Source organism: Rhipicephalus sanguineus, chromosome 10 (genome assembly GCF_013339695.2).
Source record: "Rhipicephalus sanguineus isolate Rsan-2018 chromosome 10, BIME_Rsan_1.4, whole genome shotgun sequence".
Taxonomy (NCBI): Eukaryota; Metazoa; Arthropoda; class Arachnida; order Ixodida; family Ixodidae; genus Rhipicephalus; species Rhipicephalus sanguineus.
Window position 1 is genome coordinate 62,469,825 of NC_051185.1, and position 23,897 is coordinate 62,493,721.

General features: G+C 40.5%; 2 protein-coding genes across 2 annotated transcripts in view; both read left to right on the top strand.

Moving 5' to 3' along the window:
• LOC119406430 (zinc finger protein OZF-like) overlaps positions 1 to 21,740 on the top strand; it is a 102,169-nt gene extending 80,429 nt beyond the window's left edge. The window contains exon 4 of the mRNA XM_049420096.1: positions 21,540 to 21,740. The gene's annotated coding sequence lies outside the window, so the exon portion shown is untranslated. The remainder of the gene's footprint in view (positions 1 to 21,539) is intronic.
• Positions 929 to 13,256, top strand: LOC119371973 (gastrula zinc finger protein XlCGF57.1-like). Its single transcript, XM_049420097.1, has 3 exons — positions 929 to 989; positions 3,216 to 3,953; positions 12,399 to 13,256. The coding sequence occupies exons 1-3, from the start codon at positions 929 to 931 to the stop codon at positions 12,887 to 12,889; spliced, it is 1,290 nt and encodes a 429-aa protein (XP_049276054.1). The 3' UTR covers positions 12,890 to 13,256.
• Positions 21,741 to 23,897: the final 2,157 nt, after the last annotated feature.

Here is a 23,897-nt window from a genome sequence, read left to right on the forward strand (position 1 = left end):
GCTGCACAAAGCAGCAGCCCTCATGAGATTAGTGTGCCACACCATCTGAAAGTGCTCGTTCGGCACATTCTGTTGGTGGCAGAGGCAATGGCAGAGGTTGTTGAAATCAACAAACTCCATACTAGCTTGTATTTTGGTGGTATCCGTGGGTAGTCAGTCTCTACCATTGTAAGGGCCACTTGACGTGAAGCGAATAGGTACGTTTGTAGCCCTTGATTTACTGTGATCTTATGCGCCAGCCTTCTTTCTACTTGTGTACTGCATCATCACTGCTCATGATATCTCCACAACCATCAACCACTACACCTCCTAAATGTTCTGCAAAACATAAAAGACACGTCTACACATTTGATATCCAGACATCTACGGTTAACACACCCATCTTTATTTAGACACATCAGCTCCATTTATTATAGTGTACCCACATTTGGTGTGCTGAAATGATGAAACAGGTGCTCAGCACATTGGTTTGGTTCACTGGACATTCCTAGCCTATATGCTGCTGCATTGCACTGCCAGAGATGTTCAGTTCTACATTTCCGTCCAAGTTCTCAAATTTGTATTGCCCTATGTATAGAGCTTATCTTTAAAAAAAAATAATAAGTAGTTACATCAAATTACTTATTGAAAAACTAGTCCCTCAAGTACAGTGCTAAAAAATATAAAGGAATTTCTAATGATCAAGCCTAGTTGATGCCAAGGGTAAAAGTATGTTTGAGTGTACTGTGTTTTTTGTGCAGGCTTTAACAGTGGTCTCTGGGCTGTTGCAGATGTGTCCATTTCTTCTGTGCAGAAACGAAGAACTTGCATGCTTTGGATATTGCCAGGAATGCATTGTACCAGCCTCTTCTTAAAAATCATTTACCAGTTTACGCTTGCGTTGCAGCTTGATACGTGATGAACATGTGATTGTGGCGGTGATGTGACGATGTCTGTGGACATCGTCACATCACCGCCTGTGGACTGCTGTGGACTGCTGCTGATGATTGGTAGTATTGAAACGAGTGAAATTGACTATTCAATTTCTGCACTGTTAGTCAATTGAGATTAGGAAAAAATAGATTTCGTTACAATGTAGATATTTCAATCTTTAGTTTAAAGAAATATTGCCTGTCTTGCAAAGCACTGGTTCAGTTAACTATTTATTAATGAATATCTACACATCTGTATGTGCTGAGAAAAACAGTTTTGTATATAAGTAACCGCAATGCTTCGTAGTGGAACTTTGGTATTTCACTGCAAGATATAAGTATTAGTCGTAGTATAAGTGTACAAATGCAGTCTGATGTTACTTTATTATGCATTTTGCCCTCTAAAGCTATTGTGTATGTGTCTGTGTTGTGCTTTCAAATCACCAAAATCTTCAAATAATGTGGGCAAACAAACTTCATTAATTTTTTTTGTGGTGCCACTGACTGAGCAACAACCATTTAAGTTCACTTAAATTCTTCTCTGTCCTCCTCTATCATCAAACATTGCACAATTCTTAATTCGATCATTCATTTTTCTCTTTACCTTTCCTCTTAGGTGATGCCTAAAATGTTAATAGTGCATTGAGTTGAGTTCATAGTTTTATAATATATCCTAGGTACCTTGACTGTTCTGGCACATCAATATGGCCTCATAAGTGAGGGTCAATGTATAGTGATCGTTTTCATTCAGTATACAGTAAAGGCATATGTTAATTCAACCCTGATTAATTTGGAAAATTGGATTACTTGGATGTGGTTTCTGGTCCCTGCCAGAATATGAATTGCTTAATGGCATCAAGCTCTCATTAATTTGGTCCTATTTGGCCTCAACCTGGTTAATTCGGACGGCCATTGGAGCGCATTGAGCACGATGCGCTACAAATTTCCTACGCAAAAGAAATGAAAACAATATTCACAGACAATTGAAATGAGGCTGCGCTGTCCGCATCGCCATCTTCACCAATTAGTGATTACGGTTTTGTCCACATGTGGACCCAGCACACAGCAGCTTCATTTTAACTTGATGCAATGTGCGCAGAATGTCACAGATGGCAAACATAGCGCAAGTTGTTGAAGATGAAGAGCTTTCAGTCGCGTTTGGCATGCTGGCATAAAACTCGCTTGCTACATCGCACTGGATTAACAATCGGTTGCCAGCCATTTTACCTGCAAGGAAACACGTGCACGTGAGGCAGGTGGTGGTGGTAGGTAAAGGTGCGTTGCAGAGCACATTTCTCGTTGACGGGAGTCTTGCGGTGTAGGTGCATGGTGAACGAAGTCTCAGGATGACAAAAATTGCGACATTTTTAATTCTCTTATGCAGAATAAGTATAGGATTTATGAGTTCATCAAGAAAATAAAAATGTATTCATGTAACAGACATTTGTTTAAATTTTTGTTCATACTTTCAATAGTTTGGCATTTGGTCAATTCGGACATTTTTTCCTCTCCCGTGAAATCCAAACTAAGGAGATTTTGCTGTAATTATTTATACATTGTGATAAAGCAGGATATGTACTTGTGTGTGTGGTCATGTAAGTGTCTGAAACATTACATGGTGAATTAGTTACACTGTATTCTATGATATCACTATGCTATCATTGAAGCAGGATAGAGATATTAATGGGAAATGTGTAAACTGTGCTAGTACACATAGAGAATCAATTTTTTGTGCAGTCCACATAAATGTGCCTGTATTTCTGACCACCAAAAACTGATATTCTTATATCTCTTGTAAATATTTTGTATTCCTTTTTTTCATGTTTTGCAGTTTGTTTCATTTTAACTTTGTTCGCTCTTATTTTATTTCTTATGCTTCATGTGTTGGTATTATGAAGTTGTTTGGTTGCTGGTACAGCATTTTATGGATACTTTTATGAGAAAAAAAGAAAGTACAATAAGTACTTCACCGAGCTGGTGGCTAATCTATTAGCATATTACAAAGAAATTTGGCCGTTTAAGTATAGTATCAGAATTACATCTAAATCGCATCCCTGTGCATTTACTGGAGGTTTCTGCATGTATTAGACGGAGTATTTACTTACAGAGAGATGGAATTTGTAAACGTGTTTTCATATCACAGTTACTGCTGCAGTAACATGTAGCTTGCATAGGCGAAGGTGATCGTGTGCTTCATTTACGAGTGCAGTAACCTCTCTTTTTTGCCTGGTGCTGTAGTTTATTTGCAGACAATCTATGTCACATGGTTTTCATTGCCTTTCTTTTCTACCTGTGGCTTTGCAGGTTCCTTGTCTTTGGCATCCCATGAGCAGTACTATTCACTCGTGTCTACACAAGGTGGACTACATTCCTGCCGTCAGTGCACCTATGTCACCAAGGTCAAGAGTAGCATGCAAAGACACCTTCGCAAACACACGGGCAAGCGTCCCTTCCAGTGCCACCTGTGTCCAGCTGCATTCTCTCAGAACGTTACTCTCACAACGCACATTCGCACCCACACAGGAGAGCGTCCCTTTTCCTGTGACCGCTGCAGTGCATCGTTCTCACAGAAAAAGACCCTCGTGGATCACATGCGCACCCACACAGGAGAGCGCCCCTTTTCCTGTGACCACTGCAAGGTGTCATTTGCGCGGAAAACGAACCTCTTTAGGCATATGCCTATCCACACAGGAGAGCGCCCCTTTTCCTGTGACCGCTGCAGTGCATCTTTTCCTCTAAAAAGGTATCTCAATTCCCACATGCGCACCCACACAGGAGAGCGCCCATTTTCCTGTGACCGCTGCAGTGCATCGTTCTCGCTGAAAAAGACCCTCGTGGATCACATGCGCACCCACACAGGAGAGCGCCCCTTTTCCTGTGACCACTGCAAGGCGTCATTTGCGCAGAAAGCGACCCTCACTGGCCATATGCGTATCCACACAGGAGGGCGTCCCTTTTCCTGCGCCCACTGCAATGCAGCCTTTTCACGGAAAGACAGCCTCAAGACCCACATGTGCAGTTGTCTTGCAAAGAAGCAGCCCTGAGGGTTATGTGTGTACAGTGTCAACTTGAGGGGGCAACAGGAAAATTAATTTATTAATCACGCTTTATTGGAAAAAAGATAACATCTAAAGTGCTTGAAATGGCTTTTGGATGCTTCAGCAAGTGAGTTTACAGAGAAATTCGTCATTGCTAGTGAAAATTTTTCAAGTGCTTTTTGCAGCTATGCCATGATAATGTAGGTTTGACTTGCCTCAAATGTGGACTATATTTTTTAACCCTATGTAAAGGAGCACGTTTATTTGCTTCTTCAATGTAACAGTTTCACTGCTAAAAATAAGACCAAGGCTATACTGCTAAACGTTTGCTGGTGCCAGTGGTTGATTAGTTACAAAGTTTTGAATCGGGTGTGCCACGTGACAGAGAGGGACCATAAAGTAAAACTTTTTTTTTGGCAGCATCTGGGAGCAAGGGGGTGATGAATTGCTGAAGCATCCTCTCCCGTTATCTTCCTTATCGAGCTACTGCAGCAGCCAGCTCTCACTTTTTGTTCATCTTAGTTTGCTTGACTTCATGTCATAATAACTATAGTTCAATTAAAACCTACAATTAAGTGCTCTCTCTGCTTTCCCTGGCTTCATTATTGATTTGTTAATTGTTTCATTATCGTGTGTCTAATAAATAAACTGGCTCCTCAATCCATTCTCATTCTCTTGTTCAGCTTCAGTTTTTTTAGTTATGTGTAGAACATTTCCAATTGCTTAAAAAAATAAAATACCGTAAAATGCCGAGCAAGTGCCCCCCCCCCCTACGGTGAAGGATAATCCAACCAAATTTCGGAGGGGGGGGTGCACTTTTCGGTCCAGGACCGAAATTCAAAATGGCAGAGGGAGAGCCGTTAAAAAGAAAAAAGGTGCATCCATGTTTCTAATGAAGTGCCTCATTTATTTGCTGTTTTTATTCCCCCCTGTCACTGTCAAACTCGTGAAACGACTCCTCATTGTCGGACACAACAGTTAAGTCCGTGCACTCGGCCTGCAGAGACCTACAGTCTTCAGGTGGCACATCGCCAACACCGGAGAGCCTGGCGTGTAGCGCACCATCCTCTGAACCATCTAGTGCATCAGATATGCTCTGTCTGTAGGCACCATCATTTGCTTGGCTGCTATGTCTATTTGATATTGATGTGACATGACTTTTCTTAATTGTATTTTTGCACCTGTATGTATATGTATTGTCTATTAATCCATATTATTTAAGCTCCAGCTATCAGTTACCAGTGGATAAGCTGCAACATCAATGCAATCTGAAACCCCCCAGCTTTGCCATTATGCGAATAAACATATTTTGAAACTCTATGTGCACTCTAGGTGGGAGGGTCCCTTAGTCCAGGAATCCTCTGGCCGCGATCGCCTCCCGGGCCCTGGCGACGAGTCCTCGTTGGTCGTCTAGGTCCTGTGCGGAGATCTTGGCCTCCCACGTCTCAGCGAGGATGTTGTTGCGTGCGGTCGTTGCGGGCTTGTTATCGGCATCTTGGGGGCGCCACGGGCATTCGAGTCTGAGGTGTGCCAGTGTGTCGGGAACGTCGCAGATCCAAGCTTAAGAGCTCGGGGACACTGTTTTGGCAAATTAAAAGTTTATTTCATCATCATCTATGTGCATGCACAGAGTGCCTGAGCTAAGGTTAGTCGTCTTTTAGGTACAAGAAAAGATCATACACTTAGTTTAGTGATACACTTGCTTTGGACAACAATTCAACGTTTGTGTACAAGACACTTGTGTAAAACAGTAGACTGAGAAGAGAAAGAATAAGAAGTATATGGCTTTTGCCTTTGTGTAGTCTTGGGCAATTTCATGAGGGACCGTGTGACTTTTTACTTGCATTGATGGCAATGTTTCATGCACTGAGAATGCCGATGTTTTGTTTACAAATAAGGGCACCAATGCACACACCAGAATTTCTGTGAAACGAGCTTTCATACATTATGACGTTAATAGAAAAAGTTTCTATTGGTTGGAATAGAAAACAGGTCAAAAGATGAGAGGCCAGTGAAAAACAAACACAGTGCCTTTGTTGTCTGTGTCATCCTGCTACTGATGGTTTGTTTTTTGTTTTGTTTTAAATTACAACTACGCTGTACCAACCCACCTAAGCTTCCAAGTTTGTGTATGTTCGCAGCTCCAATAGCACAAATTCAGACATAGGAGAGCAAAGGAGAGAACAACAGCCAACACAGTCTTGCAAGTGATGTTTATTACAGGGCAATAAATATTTGATGAAAGACAACAATCATGTCGTCTTAATCCCTCTGCATACAGAAACAAATTCCATGGATGATGCACTCAAGGTTTCTCAAATATTCCAAGAGTGCACGTTAACTTAATATTTGCCTTTCACGTCATTTCAGTTACAGTGGTGGGCGGTAAAGCACCACAGTGGGGAGCATCCTTGTGGCCCGCTATGGTGTAACCTCTTTTCTGAATTTTCCTCTTGTCATTGCAGTGTTGTCCTGTTTCGACATATCTTTGATGATATCTTATATACAAGCATATGGTCTATTGGCTGCTGTTTGGAGGCTTGTAATAATCATGCCTATGTATATACTTGAATGTGCTGAGGTTGGAATAAGTTTATACTCTGGAAAAATAAAGGTAATGAAAGCCTGGTCTTGGCAACAAATGCCATCCAATGAGCATAATGGAGAGGTAATATGAAGCTTTGCCTTAGGCTGGCTAGTGTTGTGGTCACCCACTATAACTACATTGCAAGTTTGCATCATTTTTACGCATTTTTTTTAAATAAGAAGAGTCGGGGATGTTGTAGTTGAAAGAAATTAATGTGGACAGCAACAACAATGGATCCTTGTCCTCACTCTTAAGGTTGGCCTCAGCAATGTATTCTTGTTTGATTCTCGTTTTTCTAGAAGATCAGGTAACTTACTTATTATGATTTAGATTCTATTAAAAAGCTCCGACAGTTCTCACTCATCACATCTTAAATCCACTGAATCAATGGCTACTCCCTCTGATTCGTCATCCAGAAACACTGGAAATCAGATATTTGTTCTTAAAATCTGTCAGTCCATTGATATTGTGAAGAATAAGGTTCACCTCACTGCAGTGTTTAAGTTTCAATCAGGGTAAAACAAATTGTGCTTGTAGTTGCAAAGCATTCGTTCAGCCTATGTATTAGGTAATGCACACTCTTGACTTCACAAGTCTGTTCAACAGAGCACGTGCTCATGCAAGTTTAGCTTGCACGATAACTGACCTAAAAAAATTGCACGCAAGTTACTGCAGCAATTGGTAGTGTCATTTGCTTTCACCCTGTAGGATCTTGAAATGTTTTTGAAATAGGTTTAAAGCAGCAATCATCGTGTTACTTTTTTGTGCATTCAGCCCTGTCATCCTTTGTGTTTCTATTCTTCTGTTATGCTTTAAGTCAACAGGATATGAAAACTAACATTGAACTAACTGCATTTATTTTTTATTTTTCTTACTGTGGCCTTAATCTAGGAACAATCATTTCCTATATGGACCTCAATATGAATGTATTCTTTTCCATGGTCAAACATCGCTCCATTTTTACTTGGAAAACAAGATCCTTTTTGTTAAACCTTTCATATTATCCCAGGTTCATTAATATCACATTCCTTGTTGCCTGTATATATCATTTGGTGCATTTGGTGTACTCGTGACAAAAATACTGCGACGCTTAACCCTTTCTGGTCCAAAACCTTTTCCCACTTTCCGTCCATTCTGGTCCAAAACTAAAGGACTCAAAGCTCAAGCGAGACGTGTTCACTTACTCTTTTACAGATGACGTATAATGTAGCGAGAAAACGCATGTAAATCAACCGCCAATGAACTTGTCCAGCAGTGACCGACCACGGACTGCTGCGGCAGAATGCGAACATTATCAGATAGCTGGATACCTACTATAATATGCAATAAGTGCAATGCTGCAAACAGTTTTCAGATCTAATCTTAACTAGTCATTTGGCAGTTTATCAAAATTAAGTGTTTGTACCATGATTACCATAAAGAGAACAAAACTAAATTGTTTTAACGATACTTGGCCAGAAAATGACAGTTCTGCTCTCAGCGCATTGAATACGCTGTTTGGCTCCATGTTAAAAATATAATTGCAGTTATAGCTGTTCTAGATCATGCGATATCTCTCAGACAAGCTAAATAAGTGACCCAAAAACATTTTAGATTCAGCTTGTACTCATTGCATAGATCTAAACTGTGAATGAAATACTGATCTTATAGGACTCATGTTACGCTTTGCATGTAAAAGAATAGCTGTAGATGTCCCCCCTTGAAGTATATTGATCATTTAGGCATTTCTATGTGGCCTTCCAATTGTGACTTCCATGTGCAGACATTGTATTCATTCATGATAAAAGTTACATTACACATAGTGTTAAAGTGGAATGCTGCTCGTATGTGGTCATAAAAGTAACTCAAAACATTATCTAGTCAATAAGTCACTTTTAGTATTCTGTTGTAATATGCTTTCAATGAAGCAATATAGAAGTGTTAGTGGCAAGTGTGTGAATTGTGCTACTAAGAATTCTTTGTGTTATGCATGCTGTATTTTTCACCAGCAGGAACTGTGATGCTGCCCTTACCATTGTAAATGCTTTTTACTTTTTAGTATTTTCCACTGTGTTTCATATTCTTTTGCTCACATTTTATGTCATATGTTTTATGCCTTCAAATATTGAATTGTGTTTTTTCTGCACTGCATTGTATTCCTGCACTGCTTCTGTGCAACAGAAGGAAGGTACATTAAGTACTGCAATGAGCTGGTGGTCCAAAACCTTTTCCCACTTTCCGTCCATTCTGGTCCGAAACTATAAAACTCAAAGTTCAAGCGAGAAGTGTCCACTTATTCTGTTACAACCTGAGAAAAATGAGTTTAATACTCTGTTACAACCTAAGAAAAAGATGTCATCTCGGCACACAGCCATCGCTGTCCCTCCCTCAGAGAATTTTCATAAGTGCTGCACCCCCCCCCCCGTCCTTCCCGAAATTTTGAAGGAGGGGGTGTTTTACCGCAAATAAATAATAAAAATAGTTGTTTTTCTCAAATAGTCAAGGCCTTCAGCAAGTGCTCCCCCACTACCCCCCCACCCCTCCCAAAAAAAATCCCTGGCTACGGGCCTGTGTATTGGTATGAGAAATGCCCTTTACTGTAGTAGAGAGTATTTTGCCGCATATATGTCGTTGCCTACAGGCTATTCCCTAGCACAATGGGCAGGGAAGAAAAAGACGAAAATCTAAGGAAATGTATATGGTTGTAGAATGTGTACATGCGATGTAATTAATGTGGTGTATGCTGGTTTGGACGTTCATCTTTACGCACAGCGCGAAGGAAATAACATGAACAATAAAGAAAAAACTACAGAACGCGAGCACCGTGTTAAGTGCTCTTGCTTCGTCGTTTCTCTTCAAGTGTCTATGTGATTTTCTTTGTGCTATGTGTAAAAATGCAGATGTACTGAGCCGCCCAACTAGATAGCGCACTACGGTTTTGAAGTTATCAACGAAAATTGTCTTTGAACAGCATGAAAACTAATTTTGAAACTTGACATTACTATGGGAAAGGTGGAAGGTCGAATATTTTCCTCGAGATATAGTAATACACTGGGAAGTTAATAACAATTTATTTTCTGTATCAAACGCATTCTAACATAAAATATTGGCATGCATAGAGGTGCATCCATATCATGGATATATTTGCTTATACCATAATTGTCCACATCTCAAAAAATAAATGACTATATAAATTTGCTTTTTTCAAGATGAAACTGACTGTATTTATAAATTGTTGTCTAAAGAGAGTACTAATATAAGAATCAGTAAAATGTAGTGTATTGCCTTTGGCATTATTTATCAACCATCCTTTACATTCCAGCACATTGAATGAGCTAGCCCATTTCTCACTCAATCCTATGCCGCCATGCACATGCGGTTTATCATCACTGATAATTGTTTTTAAAATTGGTGTTGATCATTCCTTGTTTCACTGTGTAAACCCAAGCAACCACACTGAAAACTCGTTCAATGCGCCCATGGGAATGAAGGACAGCATTGTACGAAAATGAAGTCTCGCATGTGTGTTCCGTTCGAAGTGCAGCAAGAAAGACGCTTCCTAAACTTCCTGCAATATGTAAAAGAAGCTGTTTACATGTTCAATTTCCTGGCATCTATACTTTATGCACCAATCATTATTTAGCTACAGAAGCAATTATTATTACAGGATTACGACATATGGTGTGCCAAAATGAGGAAACATACTCGACGCATTGATTTGGTTCAGTAGGCATTCATATCCTATATGCTGCTGCATCGAACCGCCACAGATGTTCACTTCCATACTTCCTCCCAAATTCAAGTGTGCAAACTTGTATTGCCCCCTGTACAGAGCTTGTTTTCTCAAAAAATATAAATAGTTACATCAGATTAGTTATTAAAGGAGTAGTCGCTGAATTACAGTACTGAAAAATATAATTGATTAAGGAACTTCTAAAGATCAAACCTAGTTGATGCCAAGGGTAAAAGTATGTTTGAGTGTACCGTGTTTGTGCTGACCTTCACAGCGGTCTGTGTGCTGTTGCAGATGTGTCCCACCGGTTCTACAGAGAAACCAAGAAGTTCCATAATTTGGATAGTGCCAGAAATGAATTGCGCCATCCTATTCTGAGAAATGATTCACTATTTTATGCTTATGTTGCAGCCTAATAAGCTATGAATATGTCATTTTGATGATGTGATTTTGATTATTATATTGAAACGACTGAAATTGGCTATTTACTTTCTCCATTGTTAGTCGGTTGAAATTGGGAAGAATGTAATGAATGTAACCTAATAAAATGCTCTGTTGGGCGTGTTGGTTCATTCTGTAATAGATTGAGCGCAAATGGACGGGACACAAGAAGACAAGACGACTACACGAGCGCTCGTGTATTGTCTTGTCTTCTTGTGTCCCATCCATTTGCACTCAATCTATTACGTAATGGATGCCATTGTAATATAAATGTTTCAATTATCAGTGTAAAGAACTTCTACCCATCTTACAATGCCCTGTTTCCGGCTAGGTATGTAATAATGCACATCTTTACACATCTGTATGAGGTGAGAGAAAGAGTTTTGTATATAAGTTGCTCCAATGCTTCATAGTTGCACTTTAGTTTTACACTGCAATGTGTAAATAATGATTTTAAAGTAAGTTTACAACGCACATCTGGTGTTGCTTCATTATGCATTTCACCCTCAGAAACCTTTGTGCATATGTCGGTGTTGTTCTTTCACATCAACAATATCTTGAAATTAATATGGACAAACTTAATTAATTTTTTCTCAGTGCCTCTAACTGAGCAACAACCATTTAAGTTCGCTTCAAGTTTCGCTATTATTTTCCATCAAGAAACGTTGCAGCATTCTTAATTTGATCATTCATTCTTCTTTGTACGTTTCCCATTAGATAATGCTTAAAATGCATTTCATGCCTTGAGCTGAGTTTATTGTTTCATAATATATCCAAGGTACCCTGACCATTTTGGCATATTAGGAAAGAAGGGTGTCTTAAAGGGCCAGTTGGTATATGTTACTGCATTTGTGTTGTTTGTTCCTTAGCCTTCATCCTGTTATCACACTGTTTTCGATGCACTATCAGGACAGCCTTTTCTGTGCAGATCAATGTATAGTGATCACCTTCATTCAGTATAATTAGTTATACACTGTGATAAAGTGGAATACCTACTCGTGTGTGATCGTGTAATTGAAACATTAGCTGGCGAATAGGTCGCTTTGGATTCTGTGTTATCATTTTGCTTTCATTGAAGCAGTATAGAGAGATTAGTGTGAAATGCGAAAACTGCAGTAGTAAAATGGAGAAACAATATTTTATGCAATCTAAATAAATGTGCCTGTATTCCTGACCACTAAAAACTGTGGTGCTGTTATATCTCGTAAATGCCTTCTTTCCTTTTTTTCATGTTTACTAGTTTGTTTCATATTAACTACTTTCTTTCATATATAAGTTAATATGATTCATGTGTTGTATGATCTGAGTATATTGCTGCGCAGCATTATGCGAAATAAGAAGTACAACAAATAGTTCAATGTGCTGGAACTTAATGTAGTATTTCCATATTTTAAAAAATTTGGCTGTTTAGGTATAGTAGCAGAATTTCATTCAAATCAGACTCCTCTGCATTTCCAGGAGGTTTTCACATGTATTAACCTGAGTATTGATGTACAGAGAGATGGGTATTTGTGTAAAACGTGTTGTGTCTGTGAACTGTTACTGGTGCAGTAACATGTATACAGTTAGTGTAGGGTAAGTGAAGGTAGTCATGTTCTTCACTCACAAGTGCTACAGCCCTTCTTCACTGTCTGGTGCTGTAGTGCAGCTCCGTACAATGTGTGTAACATGAATTACATTGCCTTCTGGTTCTTCCTGTGGCTTTATAGGTTCCTTGTCTTCGGCATCCCATGAGCAGTACCATTCACTCGTGTCCGTACAAGGCGAACTGCAGTCCTGTCGTCAGTGCACCTATGTGACCAAGGTCAGGAGTAACATGAAAAGACACGTTTGCAAACATACGGGTGAGCGTCACTTCCAGTGCCACCTGTGTCCAGCTGCATTCTCTCAGAAAGCTCATCTTACAGAGCACATTCGCATCCACACAGGAGAGCGTCCCTTTTCCTGTGATCGCTGCAGTGCATCTTTTTCGGTGAAAAGTAACCTTGTGGACCACATGCGCATTCACACAGGAGAACGTCCCTTTTCGTGTGACCACTGCAGTGCATCGTTTTCACGAAAAATGACCCTCATGAGGCACATGCGCACCCACACAGGAGAGCGTCCCTTTTCCTGTGACCACTGCAGTGCATCGTTTTCACTGAAAATAACCCTCATGAGGCACATGCTCACCCACACAAGGGCGTCCCATTTCCTGTGACCGCTGCAATGCATCTTTTTCACTGAAACAGACCCTCGTTATGCACATGCGCACCCACATAGGAGAGTGTCCCTTTTCCTGTGTCCACTGCAATGCATCCTTTTCACGGAAAGACATCCTGAAGACCCACATGTGCAATTATATTGCGAAGAATCAGCCCTGACAGTCGTGTGTGCAGTGTCAACTTGAGGGGACAACAGGAAAGCTAGTTCATTAATCAGGTTTTATTGCAGGGGGGGGGGAGGTAACATCTAAAGTGCGTGAAATGATTTTTGCATGCTTCAGCAAATGAGTTTACAGAGAAATTTGTTATTGCTAGTGAAAATTTTCCACATGCCTTTGACTGATTATGCCGCTATGCCATGATAATATAGGTTTGAGTTGTCTCAAACGTTGACTATATTTTTTATTCCTCTCTATGGGAGCATGTTTATTTGCTTCTTCAATGTAACAGTTTCACTGCTTAAAAGAAGACCAAGGCCATTCTGTGAAACTTTTGCTGGTGCCAGTGGTTGAATAGTTACATAGTTTTTAATAAGGTGTGCCAAGGGACAGAGAGGAGCTGTAGAGTAAAATGTTTTTTGACAGCGTCTGGGCACAAGGGGGTGATGAATTGCTGAAGCATCTTCTCCCGATATCTCACTTATTGAGCTACCACTGCAGCTCTCACTTTTTGTTCATCTTAGTTTGCTTGACTTCATGTCATAACAAATATCGTTCAGTTAAAAACTACAATTAGTGATCTCTCTGCTTTCCTTGGCTTCATTATTGTTTGGCTTCATTATCATGTGTCTAATAAATAAAGTGGCTCCTCAATCCATTCCCCTTCTCTTGCTCCCCATCAGTTTTTTTAATTATTCGATCATTTTCAATTGCTTAACAAAATGAAATATATAAGGCTTCTACGAAGCCTGTCAACAATAACGTTATTTGCATCATTCAATGCCTCTAATGTCCTCACAACTGAGGAGCCTCAATTGAGAAACAAGGGACCAACTGCTGTAGTATATTATTCATGAATATCAAAATAACAGAAGCAAGAGCATGCAACCATGTTCTCTTTTTTTTTTTTTTATGGAAGCGCTATTTTTTCATTCCGATCAAGTTGCACCTCTTGCATCCCCTTCAAAAATTTTATTTTTGTATTTTTAATGAACTTTCTTGCTTCTTGGCGGCATTAATTTCATTCGTCAGACCTGACCCACGCTCATCTTGCCGTGACTGTTGAAACATCTGGCGGGAACAATACCTAAGGGAACTATATTTGTTTGTAAATGTGGCACAAGACTGCAACGACTTTCCTGCCCACATTGCTATATGAACAAATTGTACCCAGTTTAAAACCGTTTGCAAATCATCGTATAATGTGTGAATCATAAAATGGTGTTTTTATTGCCGAGCACTTTTGTAATCTGCTCCTGAAAACCTTCAGGTAGGATCTTGTGACCAAACAGGCTCTGAAATCAAATACATATTGAACAGAATAAAAAATTTTTCCAGTAAACTTCAGGAAGTTGTGCACGATTATTTAAAGACAATGCTTGGGTGTGTTTTCCAGGAGCAAGTGTGTTGTAATAACAGCGATTTTGACAAAACGGAAATGAAAAGTGAGGGAGCGTTTGTAATAGGTTACTTGTGCCATTACTAGTGCTTTCAAATAAAACTGCTGTGAATGCTTTTTGCGTGTATGAAAACTCTTCATTGAACTTTTCATGCAGGTGTAGCGAGTGCCTTGTCCTTATCTCTTTTTGTCTTTATCAATTTTCTGCACTGAACATGCGTCATAAACAAATGTGGAGCCAGCATTCACAAACCAGCCTTGGTTATCTTTCGCTTTGCTTGCCAGTTTCATGCACTTATCGCTCATTAAGGGCACGGAAACGATAAGGAAAATGAGAGATAAAGGTACGGTTGGTTTGTGAATATGGGCCCTAATATTTGAAAAGGCAGCATTTACTTTAGCAGTCATGTTCCATGTAAATATTTTTTAAAAAGATGTGCTGAATTTGTTGTTTTATGCTGTGTTTGAAGGAACCATCATTTGCCTCACTCCTACATCTGTATCACAACATGGAAGGAATCTTATAATTGGGCTTTTGTTGTTGCCTTCCTTCACCATACTTAATATGTGCTGCCTTTTAATCCATTTTATTGAGCCTATAGCTATTCATTACCAGTGGATGAACTGTGAGATCAAGACACTCTTAAACTCCCTGGCTTTGCCATTGTGCTTATATAACGCATATTGAAACTATATGTGCATTCACAGGGTGCCCACACTAACGTTGGCCAACCTCAAGACACAAATAAAAAATTGCACACTTGCAGTTCTGTGGTACATCTGCTTTGGACAACAGTTCAAATTTTGCGCAACAGTCACTTCGCTAGAAGAAAAAGAAAGAAGCTATTAAGTATAAAACAATAAAGCAGCACTGTGGCTAACGTTAGCTTGGACCACTTAAACCGTTTTTTCTTTCTTAGCAGTAGGTCCTGCCTGCACTGCTTCAGCTTGCAACTGAATTACAAATTTCGACGCAGATTGTTGGTGAATCACTGGGAATTTTAGGGCATGTACCCAAAACATGAAGCCCATGGGAGCGTACAAACATTAATAAAATCGAAGTACGGCATTTGCAAGTAGTGTTTTGAAGTCTTTTGCTGTTTTATATAACAATCTGAAAAGGTGGCTTTTCAGTCTTGATTGTGTAACCTTTGTGAGCGATTCTAGGCAATCATCTAAATTATCTCCAGACAAATAAAAGAATCCATCGCATAAAATTAGTTCAACTCTCCTTCTGTGTTCCTGCAGTAACAATACATACATGCAGATTTCTAAAAAATAATGCCCCTCAAAATTGCATGTGTATCCAAATCTCATATGAAACTCAATCTACACTTGGGACATTGTCAACAGCATGCAGTCACTAGTCACCAGACAGTGCACAAGGTACATGGTCATGTGTATAAAATCACTTGAGACTGAAATCTAGTGAGATCATCCTGATGTTTTTGAGCTATGCATGCATCACTGGAAAAACTGCAAAGGGATTGTTTAAAGAGTAAACAACTATTGTGGCTGTGATAGTTGTGAAAACTCAAATGTGTACAATGGATGGCACACGGACAACATATCAGGTCGAGTAACAGAGTATGTCTGGTGAACATTATTAGAGTAAATTTCTCTTGGCTGCTGATCCAAAGGTCGCGGATTCGACCCCATCTGCGGCGGTCGCATTTTGATTGGGTCGAAATGTTAGAGGCCTGTGTGCTCTGCGATGTCGACGCATGTTAAAGAACACCAGATGGTCAAAATTTCCGGAGCCCTCCACCACGGCATCTCTCATAATCATATCGTGCTTTTGGGATGTAAAACTCCAGATATTATAATGAGAGTAAATTTCTATTCTTCAAGGTGAAGTACGACCGTTTCAGTCTTCTTTGTCGTGGTTGCAAAAAAAAAAAAAAAGATGGCCATGTTTTAAACGGTGGCGTGGATGTGATTAGAGAGTGCACAACAATTTCTTTGTTTCTTTGCAGCCATGGAAATCTTGCAATATCTTGCTCAAGCACATGACAAGCACTTCATGCCATGTCGTGGCATGGAGTTCTTGGGTGCCGTAGGAACCGAACCCGCCTTTTAAAGACATCTTCTCAATATTGTTTTGGCATGCACTCTCACTTGCCTTTGTTTTTTCTAGGCATGGCCTTTCATTTGACTCAAAACTGAAAATTTTCATGTGGTAGTCCTTTAATATAAGGAAGAAAATAATGAGCGCCCCAATTTGGTCGTCTGAAGATTGAAATCTCATGTAGTGGCTGTATGGCACGAGCACAGAAGTTCTCCAATGTAGTTGCCGCCACTAACAAGTGCTCAAATTTGTAATGGCCACTGCAGCTCATCTTTTCAATGATATGCAAAGTATAGTTAGATGTGGTTGGTTGCTGAAAAATGTAATTACTAAAATATAAAACTACTCAGAAACATCATGTTTTATTTTTCCTTTTCACCGTGGTTATTTTCTGAATATGTTTAGATATAAGCTGGCTGTATTCTTTCCCACCATGAAAAGTGGCAAAATTTAGTTGTAACAATTTTTTTATACGTTTTTTATCATGTTGTGTTAAAAGCTTCATTGATATGCTTAAGGCACCCGCACATACTTATTGAGAAACATGTGAGCAAGTTCTCGCAATCCTGCATATCACCAAAGTGAAGCAGTCGTGCACGCTGCTATCAATGTAATGGAACCAGTGTTAGAATTCATGTCATTGCAAAATACAGCGTAAAATGGAGCAATGTGTTGAAACGTTTTTATTCATATTAGGCAAATTTGTGAAGCGGTCCCACAGAATCGCAATGAAAGTGCACTGTGTTTGAAACAGTGTGTAAAGAGCATGTGTGTGAGATGGAAAGGAAGTTGTTGAGGAGACGTTGCAAATATCCAACAATATGCGTCAGCACAGTGCAAGTGATTCCACAAGAAGCATATGCTGACAGTTCTTGACAAATTTGCAAGTGATGCAAGAAGTGTTTTGTTGCTTATGCTGATTGGTTTAAAGGCCAGTAAAGGTATTTCGTTTGGAGCTCTTGTTTCTTTTACATTCTGAGGCCATTCCCGCAACTTTCTAGATGCAACTTGTATATCAATTGGTGCGTTAGGTATGCTCATGTCAAGGATACTTTGATGCCCAAAATGCATGTAGTGCTTTGTTAAGTTGATGGGGGGCATTCTTCAATGTAAGCCATTGAATGAGCTTTAACATTTAGGCATGCCACGGTGACTTTTCAAATGTGGCTGCAATGTATGACCATCATACTTATTCAAAATAGTCGATTACGTATAGCATTAGTATAGCATGTGCTCTAGTGTGTTCATGTAAGTGATGAAACATTGTTTGGGAAGTAAGCCACCTTTAGTATTCTGCAGTATCATCATGCTGTCATTGAAACGCTGTAAAAATGTTAACGAATAATGTGCAAAGTATGCCAAGAGATATGGAACAAGAATACTTTTTGTTATGCACAAAAGTGTACCTGTATTTTCCACCGCCACAACCAGTGATGCTATTGTAACCCCTGTAAATGTTTTGTTTCTTCTTATCAAATTTCCCATTTCCTTTTCGCATCAACTTCTTCCACTCACAATTTATTTCATATCGTTCATAAGTGTGAAGTGATGCTTGCTATGTGCATCAACGTATAGGTACTTCTATGCACAAAAAGTGTGAAAGCCACATATGAAAATAACTTTGGGTGTTTAAATACAGTATCTGAATTGCATCCTAGTCAGGCCTTTGTGTGTTGCCAGCAGGCTTTTGCATGTAAGCATAGTAATGTACGGAGGAATCGGAACTTGAGTAAGACATGTAGTGAATCGGCACACTGTCACCATTGCACTAACGTGTGGATACACCAAGGTTAGTTTGTACTTCAGTTACTGGTCCCTAGCAAAAATTCCCAATAGAAAACCAATAGCCTATTGGGTTATTGACACCTATTGGTCTATTGGTTCTATAGGTCTATTGGAACTGTATTTGGCTATTGGTTCTATATCAGCCTATTGGACCTATATTGGTGTATTGGTTCTCTATTAGCCAATTGGAATTATATTGGCCTATTGGTTCTGTATTTGCCTGCTGGCATTGTATTAGTTTTGTATTTGCCTACTTCTCAGCCCCATTACAATTAGTCTTGCGCAAGTGTTTATGGGTGTCTTGTCATGCAGAAGGCCCACAATGTGGCAGCGCCCCTGCAATGATAATCACAGTGGATGAATTAGGCATATGTTCAAATATATTCTCATAATCAAAACTACAAGTGCTTCTTCTGGCCCTTGATGTTGGCGATCTTGCGGGCGACTATTTTGCCAAGGCAACTATGTCTTGTGTCAATTTCTTCGGGACTGCCTCATCCGCACTCGAGGAAGTGCCTGAAAGATTCTGTAAGTAAACAGAGCCATGAAATCAGAAAACAGTAACACATATTTAATTAAAGTTTACCTTTGAATCAATGTATAGAAAGTAGGCGGCACAGTGAGAAATGATCTAGACCTTCATTCACTGCACATGTTCACAATGTTGCAGGAACTGAACTATAGCAAAAAACTGAGTGAAATATTACACACCAAACTGTGGCTTATTGCGTGAAAGAAAACAGTATATGGCAAAATTTTGCGGCAAAAAAGGAAGTAAAAGAAAGGGGCAAAATTTTTTAAAAAATTAAGCAGCGCCTTATCCCGTTTACACGCTTGCGTCCTGTGTTTTTTGAGCTGTACCCAAGAATGAACTGCAAACTCGTCCTTAAATTACAGCAAACTCAATAATCACTTACTATCTGTGACGTGCTCTTTTTCACGATAGTGGTGCGACTATCATACCTAGAGCATGCCACTAAATCTCAACTTAAAGATGGCATGAAATAAATTAAGCTAGGGTAGATTCACGATGAGGCAACAGTAATATGTAAGACTGTAGTAAAGGCAGCCTAGATTCCATATCGTTGCAAGCCCAACACAGCAGTCAGGCTGCAATGAGTTGGATATAACACACGTGCTGCAAGTTACGTGCTTGTGCAGTTAAGCCAACAACATTAATAAATCGCACCAGTGTAGTACATATGCTATGCACATTTTGTATAATGAATTGTCATGTGGCCTTTATGTTGTCTTGTGACATTATGTCGAACAAGTATGATAAGCCGATTGGCGCGCACTACAACACACAAACCGCATCGACTAGAGCGTTTTACTATGAGGCGATAAACGCGTTTTCGGCTCAACACGCACGTTGTAAATACTTACAAAGGGCTTGCGAGACTCCAACTACACTCACGAGCAGGGCGCCTGTTCTTTACCTCTAATCTATGCTACGTTTTTTTTGTGCACACTGACAAACACAAAAACAAACTGCAATAATATATGCGCTCAATCATTCAACTTCTATTAGAGCGTGTGGACTTGCAATCGAGGCGTCGCTGGTCTCGCTGTCATCAAATACCGGAGACAAAGGACGAGGGACTTGTTTTCCCGATCTTTCGGCTTCGTCCCAGTTTGAATACAAAAAGAAAGGTGATACCAAATAAATACTAAATAGGAGTAAAAACCATGCCCACTCAACTCACCAAACAATCGGAGCACATGGGCCTTGAAGTATAACCTTGTTGCTCGTCTTGCCATTATTCTTGGTGCCACTTTGAAGAGTCGAAATCGGTCGAAATCCAACAATTTATGGCTCAGAACGTCTCCATCTGGTGCACGCTGAACACAGTCTTCACGTTATCGTCGCGGAAGCACACTAAAGCAAACACCGTGTAAGCAGGCTTACGTGATGCATCGAGATCACACAAAGCGCGCGCTAAGGAAGGCGACTCACTGTAGCGACACAGAACGTTTTGGCTTAGCTTGGCCGCAGGCTGGGTTTGTCTTCGTATCGGCCGAGCGCGGATGGCGCGCCAAACGCACGGTCGGTCGCGTTTGATGATCCACAATTCTTTCTCCTGTATCTTTACAGCGCTACTTATATTGCTTAGCATAAATAGTTATAAACTGTACATATTATCCAAAGCTTCTCTTAAAGCTTAGCACATGGCTTAGCCTGCTTAACCAAGGAACGTGTAAAAAAAAAATTTTCACACATGCAGCGTCGCCACGCCGCGCACCGTCTCACTTTTTTTTTTTTTTTGTCACCTGGCTGGTTCTATGCCGGTTGTGATCTCATGGCGGTTTCTTTATTATTATTCCGTGGTGTCTGTGTTGTCGATTCCTTCGCAAGTTCTTCTTTAGCGTGTTTTACTATAGTGCCCGTTTACCGCACGGCAGGTACGGAGACACCGTACCGCCGTGGTCGACACGCAGATAACTCTTTAGTCGCACGAGTTGCTAACTGCACACGGTGTCTCACGGTGTACGATTAAGCTCAATCGGGATCAGACTTATCAAAAGTGAATTGACCCCGTCTGCAGCTTGCGTATAATAGCCAATCATGATCAAGAAATTTGATCGGGATCGTGTCCGACGCGCTCAATCAGTCATAAGATGTTATAAACAGCTACCAATAGGCGGTAGCTGTTTGAACAATAAAACTCTTGTTGGCCTTATACATCTTCTGTTAGTACATTAAGAAACCAATAGAAGTACTTATTTGACCAATACAACTTCTATTGGCCCACATAAGTCACCAATAGGCAGCACCTATTTGACCAATACAACTTCTATTGGTCCAATAAGACACCAAAAGGCAGCCCCTATTTGACCAATACAACTTCTATTGGTCCAATAAGACACCAATAGGTGGTGGCTATTGGTATATATTGGTACCAATAGAAGTCTTATACAACCAATACAGCTCCAATAGATGTCCTATAGAACCAATAGCGATTTTCTATTGGACCAATAGAAAATCCTATTGGCATTTTTGCTAGGGGTGCAGTAGCTTTTAATTGCTTGGTGCAGCAGTCTGATTCCATGTAGCGTGTGAAACATGGTTTGCATTGCCTCAGTGTTTTCCTTTGGCTTTCCAGATTCCTCGTCCTTGGAATCGCTGGAGCAGTACTGTTCACTCCTGCCCGTACAAATCTGACTGCATTTCTGCCAGCAGTGCTATATGAGCAAGTACAAGACGTACATGAAAGCACAGCTTCATTTCCACTTAGGTGAACGCCGCTTGCAGTGCCACCGGTGTCCCTCTGCATTCACTCAGAAGTGCGATCTCGCAAAGCACATTCGTACCCACCCAGGAGAGCATCCCTTTCCCTGTGTCCACTGCACACTTTATGCACAAAGTGCGCCTCAGAAACCACATGCACATGGGGCAATAATTATATGAGTAAAATTAGGGACACACAAGAACGCAATAAAATGTTGACAGATCCGAGTTTCTGTTGTTTTGTAGGTTTTGTTAGCACGTCTCTTGGTCTGCAGTGATAATTGATGTTTTCGAAGTGATTTCGAGATGCCTCAGCGTGGTTGACATCTTTCTCTGTGTTTTTACTGGGACAGATGCATTAAAAATGTACGTAAAGCAGTCTTCTCCACGGTACGATAGCACGTGAGAAGCCTGCCTAAGCCACCTTTGTGTGTGTGTGTGGTGTGTGTGTGTGTGTGTTTGTGCATATAACTAGTCTGCGTTCAAAGTAAAAGCAAGACCTTGTACAATTCCAATGGTAGCGATGCATCAGTCATGGATATTTTGAAGACAAAAAGTCAAGGTAAAAGAATTACCAGCTTGACTCGGTGATTTATTCTATCTAATGCAGTTCCTTTCTTGTTTCTGAGCAGCAGTTCGTCGATGCACACATTCAGCTCGCAATAAAAAAAAAAAAAAAAACGATGTGAATCATTCTGACTAGCCTACGGAAGCCTTGGAAGGCTAACAAGGAAGAAGCAAGACATTTCGAAGCTGTACGGGGGTGTTCTCTGGCTGTACTTTCACACATATTTTGCCACTCTGAACGCGGTGCGCACGTCAGAACGCGCGTTTAGTTCAGGCGGCGCTACGAGAACACAAATGCTAGCGTGCCTCGATGTGTGCGCACAAAACGCGCATCAAGGCACCCTAACAAATGCACACAACTGGCAACTGGTTTCACTGAATTAAGTTTCAATGCTTAAAATGAATGCGAGAGATTTTCAAAGACGTAGCAACTTGCTTACCATGTACAGTACGTCCGATAATTATTCATGCGTATTGCTTCTTGAGGAAAGAAGGCAGAAAATTGTACTAAAACTGCTGCTTGGGCGAGTTGGTTCATGATTAAGAAAATTGTGTGTGCATAAAAATCAAATTCGAAACCGAAACTTCTCGGGTTGGCCGGCGCAGTTTATTTTTTGTCCATGTGATAGGCACACGCGTCCACACGCGACTGATGAATCTTGTTTGGCGTCATTCAAGCTGCATCGTGTCTTTGAAGTTGTGCAGATTCGCATACGTCGATGAACAAACTCGCGAAGGGGTCATTTGAGGCGTATGTGACGTGTGTCGAACGCAAACAATGGACACGAACGACGACATGTGTGCATAGACCGTCAAGTACCAAGCTTCGTAGGTGACGTATGTACGGCCCTTTGTTTTCTTTGTGATGGCTCCAGAAGTACTGTGGCATGCTACTTATTTCTTGTTGTCAAAGACGGTGTGCGCATCATTAGGTTAAGGTACACTATGGTTTCTTATTTCGAGCTCCGATGCATCATGTGGGCGCGTAATCTTGAAAATGCGGTATGTCGTTGAAATATAGGAAAGTACGTAATGAATGCATTCTTACAGCTCTAACGTATGAATGTGAGTTGGAAATGGTGGAATATAGTTTGGATGCTGGCCGTCGCGCTAAAAATGGGCACAGTCTAAACAACCACGGAGACAGAACGCGTGACCGTGTGCCTTAGCGCTACAATCAGCACCCAGAATTGCTCACACTTGTTGGCTTTATTTCTGGAGTAAATATTACGTTTCTGTGTGAGCGTGATCCCGGTCGAACCGCAGCGTGTGTGTCTCCCTGGTTCTTGTTTTGACCGTGTACCTTCCTAGCGTTTCAACCAGTATCCAAGTAATGTATGGTCAGTAAGCCATCTTTTCTAGTCTTGCGAAGGATAATTATAACTCGAGAAGCATAATTCTGCTACGTGCCAGAGATATGTGCATTAGAAACCGTGATAACTTGCAAAGCACCCAATATTCGCATGTGTCAACCTGACAACAGCTCAAGCAGTGCCTTATTTAACAATTATGCGATTTATCGTCAAAGCTCAAGTTTCAGCAGGGCTTCTTTATGCCTTTTAATTTCTCAGTATTAGTATTTCCAACAATGACTATACTATGCAATCTAAGCACGCCCATCTGCTGACTGATGAAAAACATGTTTGCACCTTCGCAGATATGTTGTTTCTTACCTGCGAGGCCATTGCCACCTATGGAGCTCATTTTAACCCTGAAACGCTTTCTACGATTCTTTACAAAGACAGTGGCATTCGTGTGAGTCGTTCAGACCAATAAGAGACCAAGTGCTCCGCGTAAC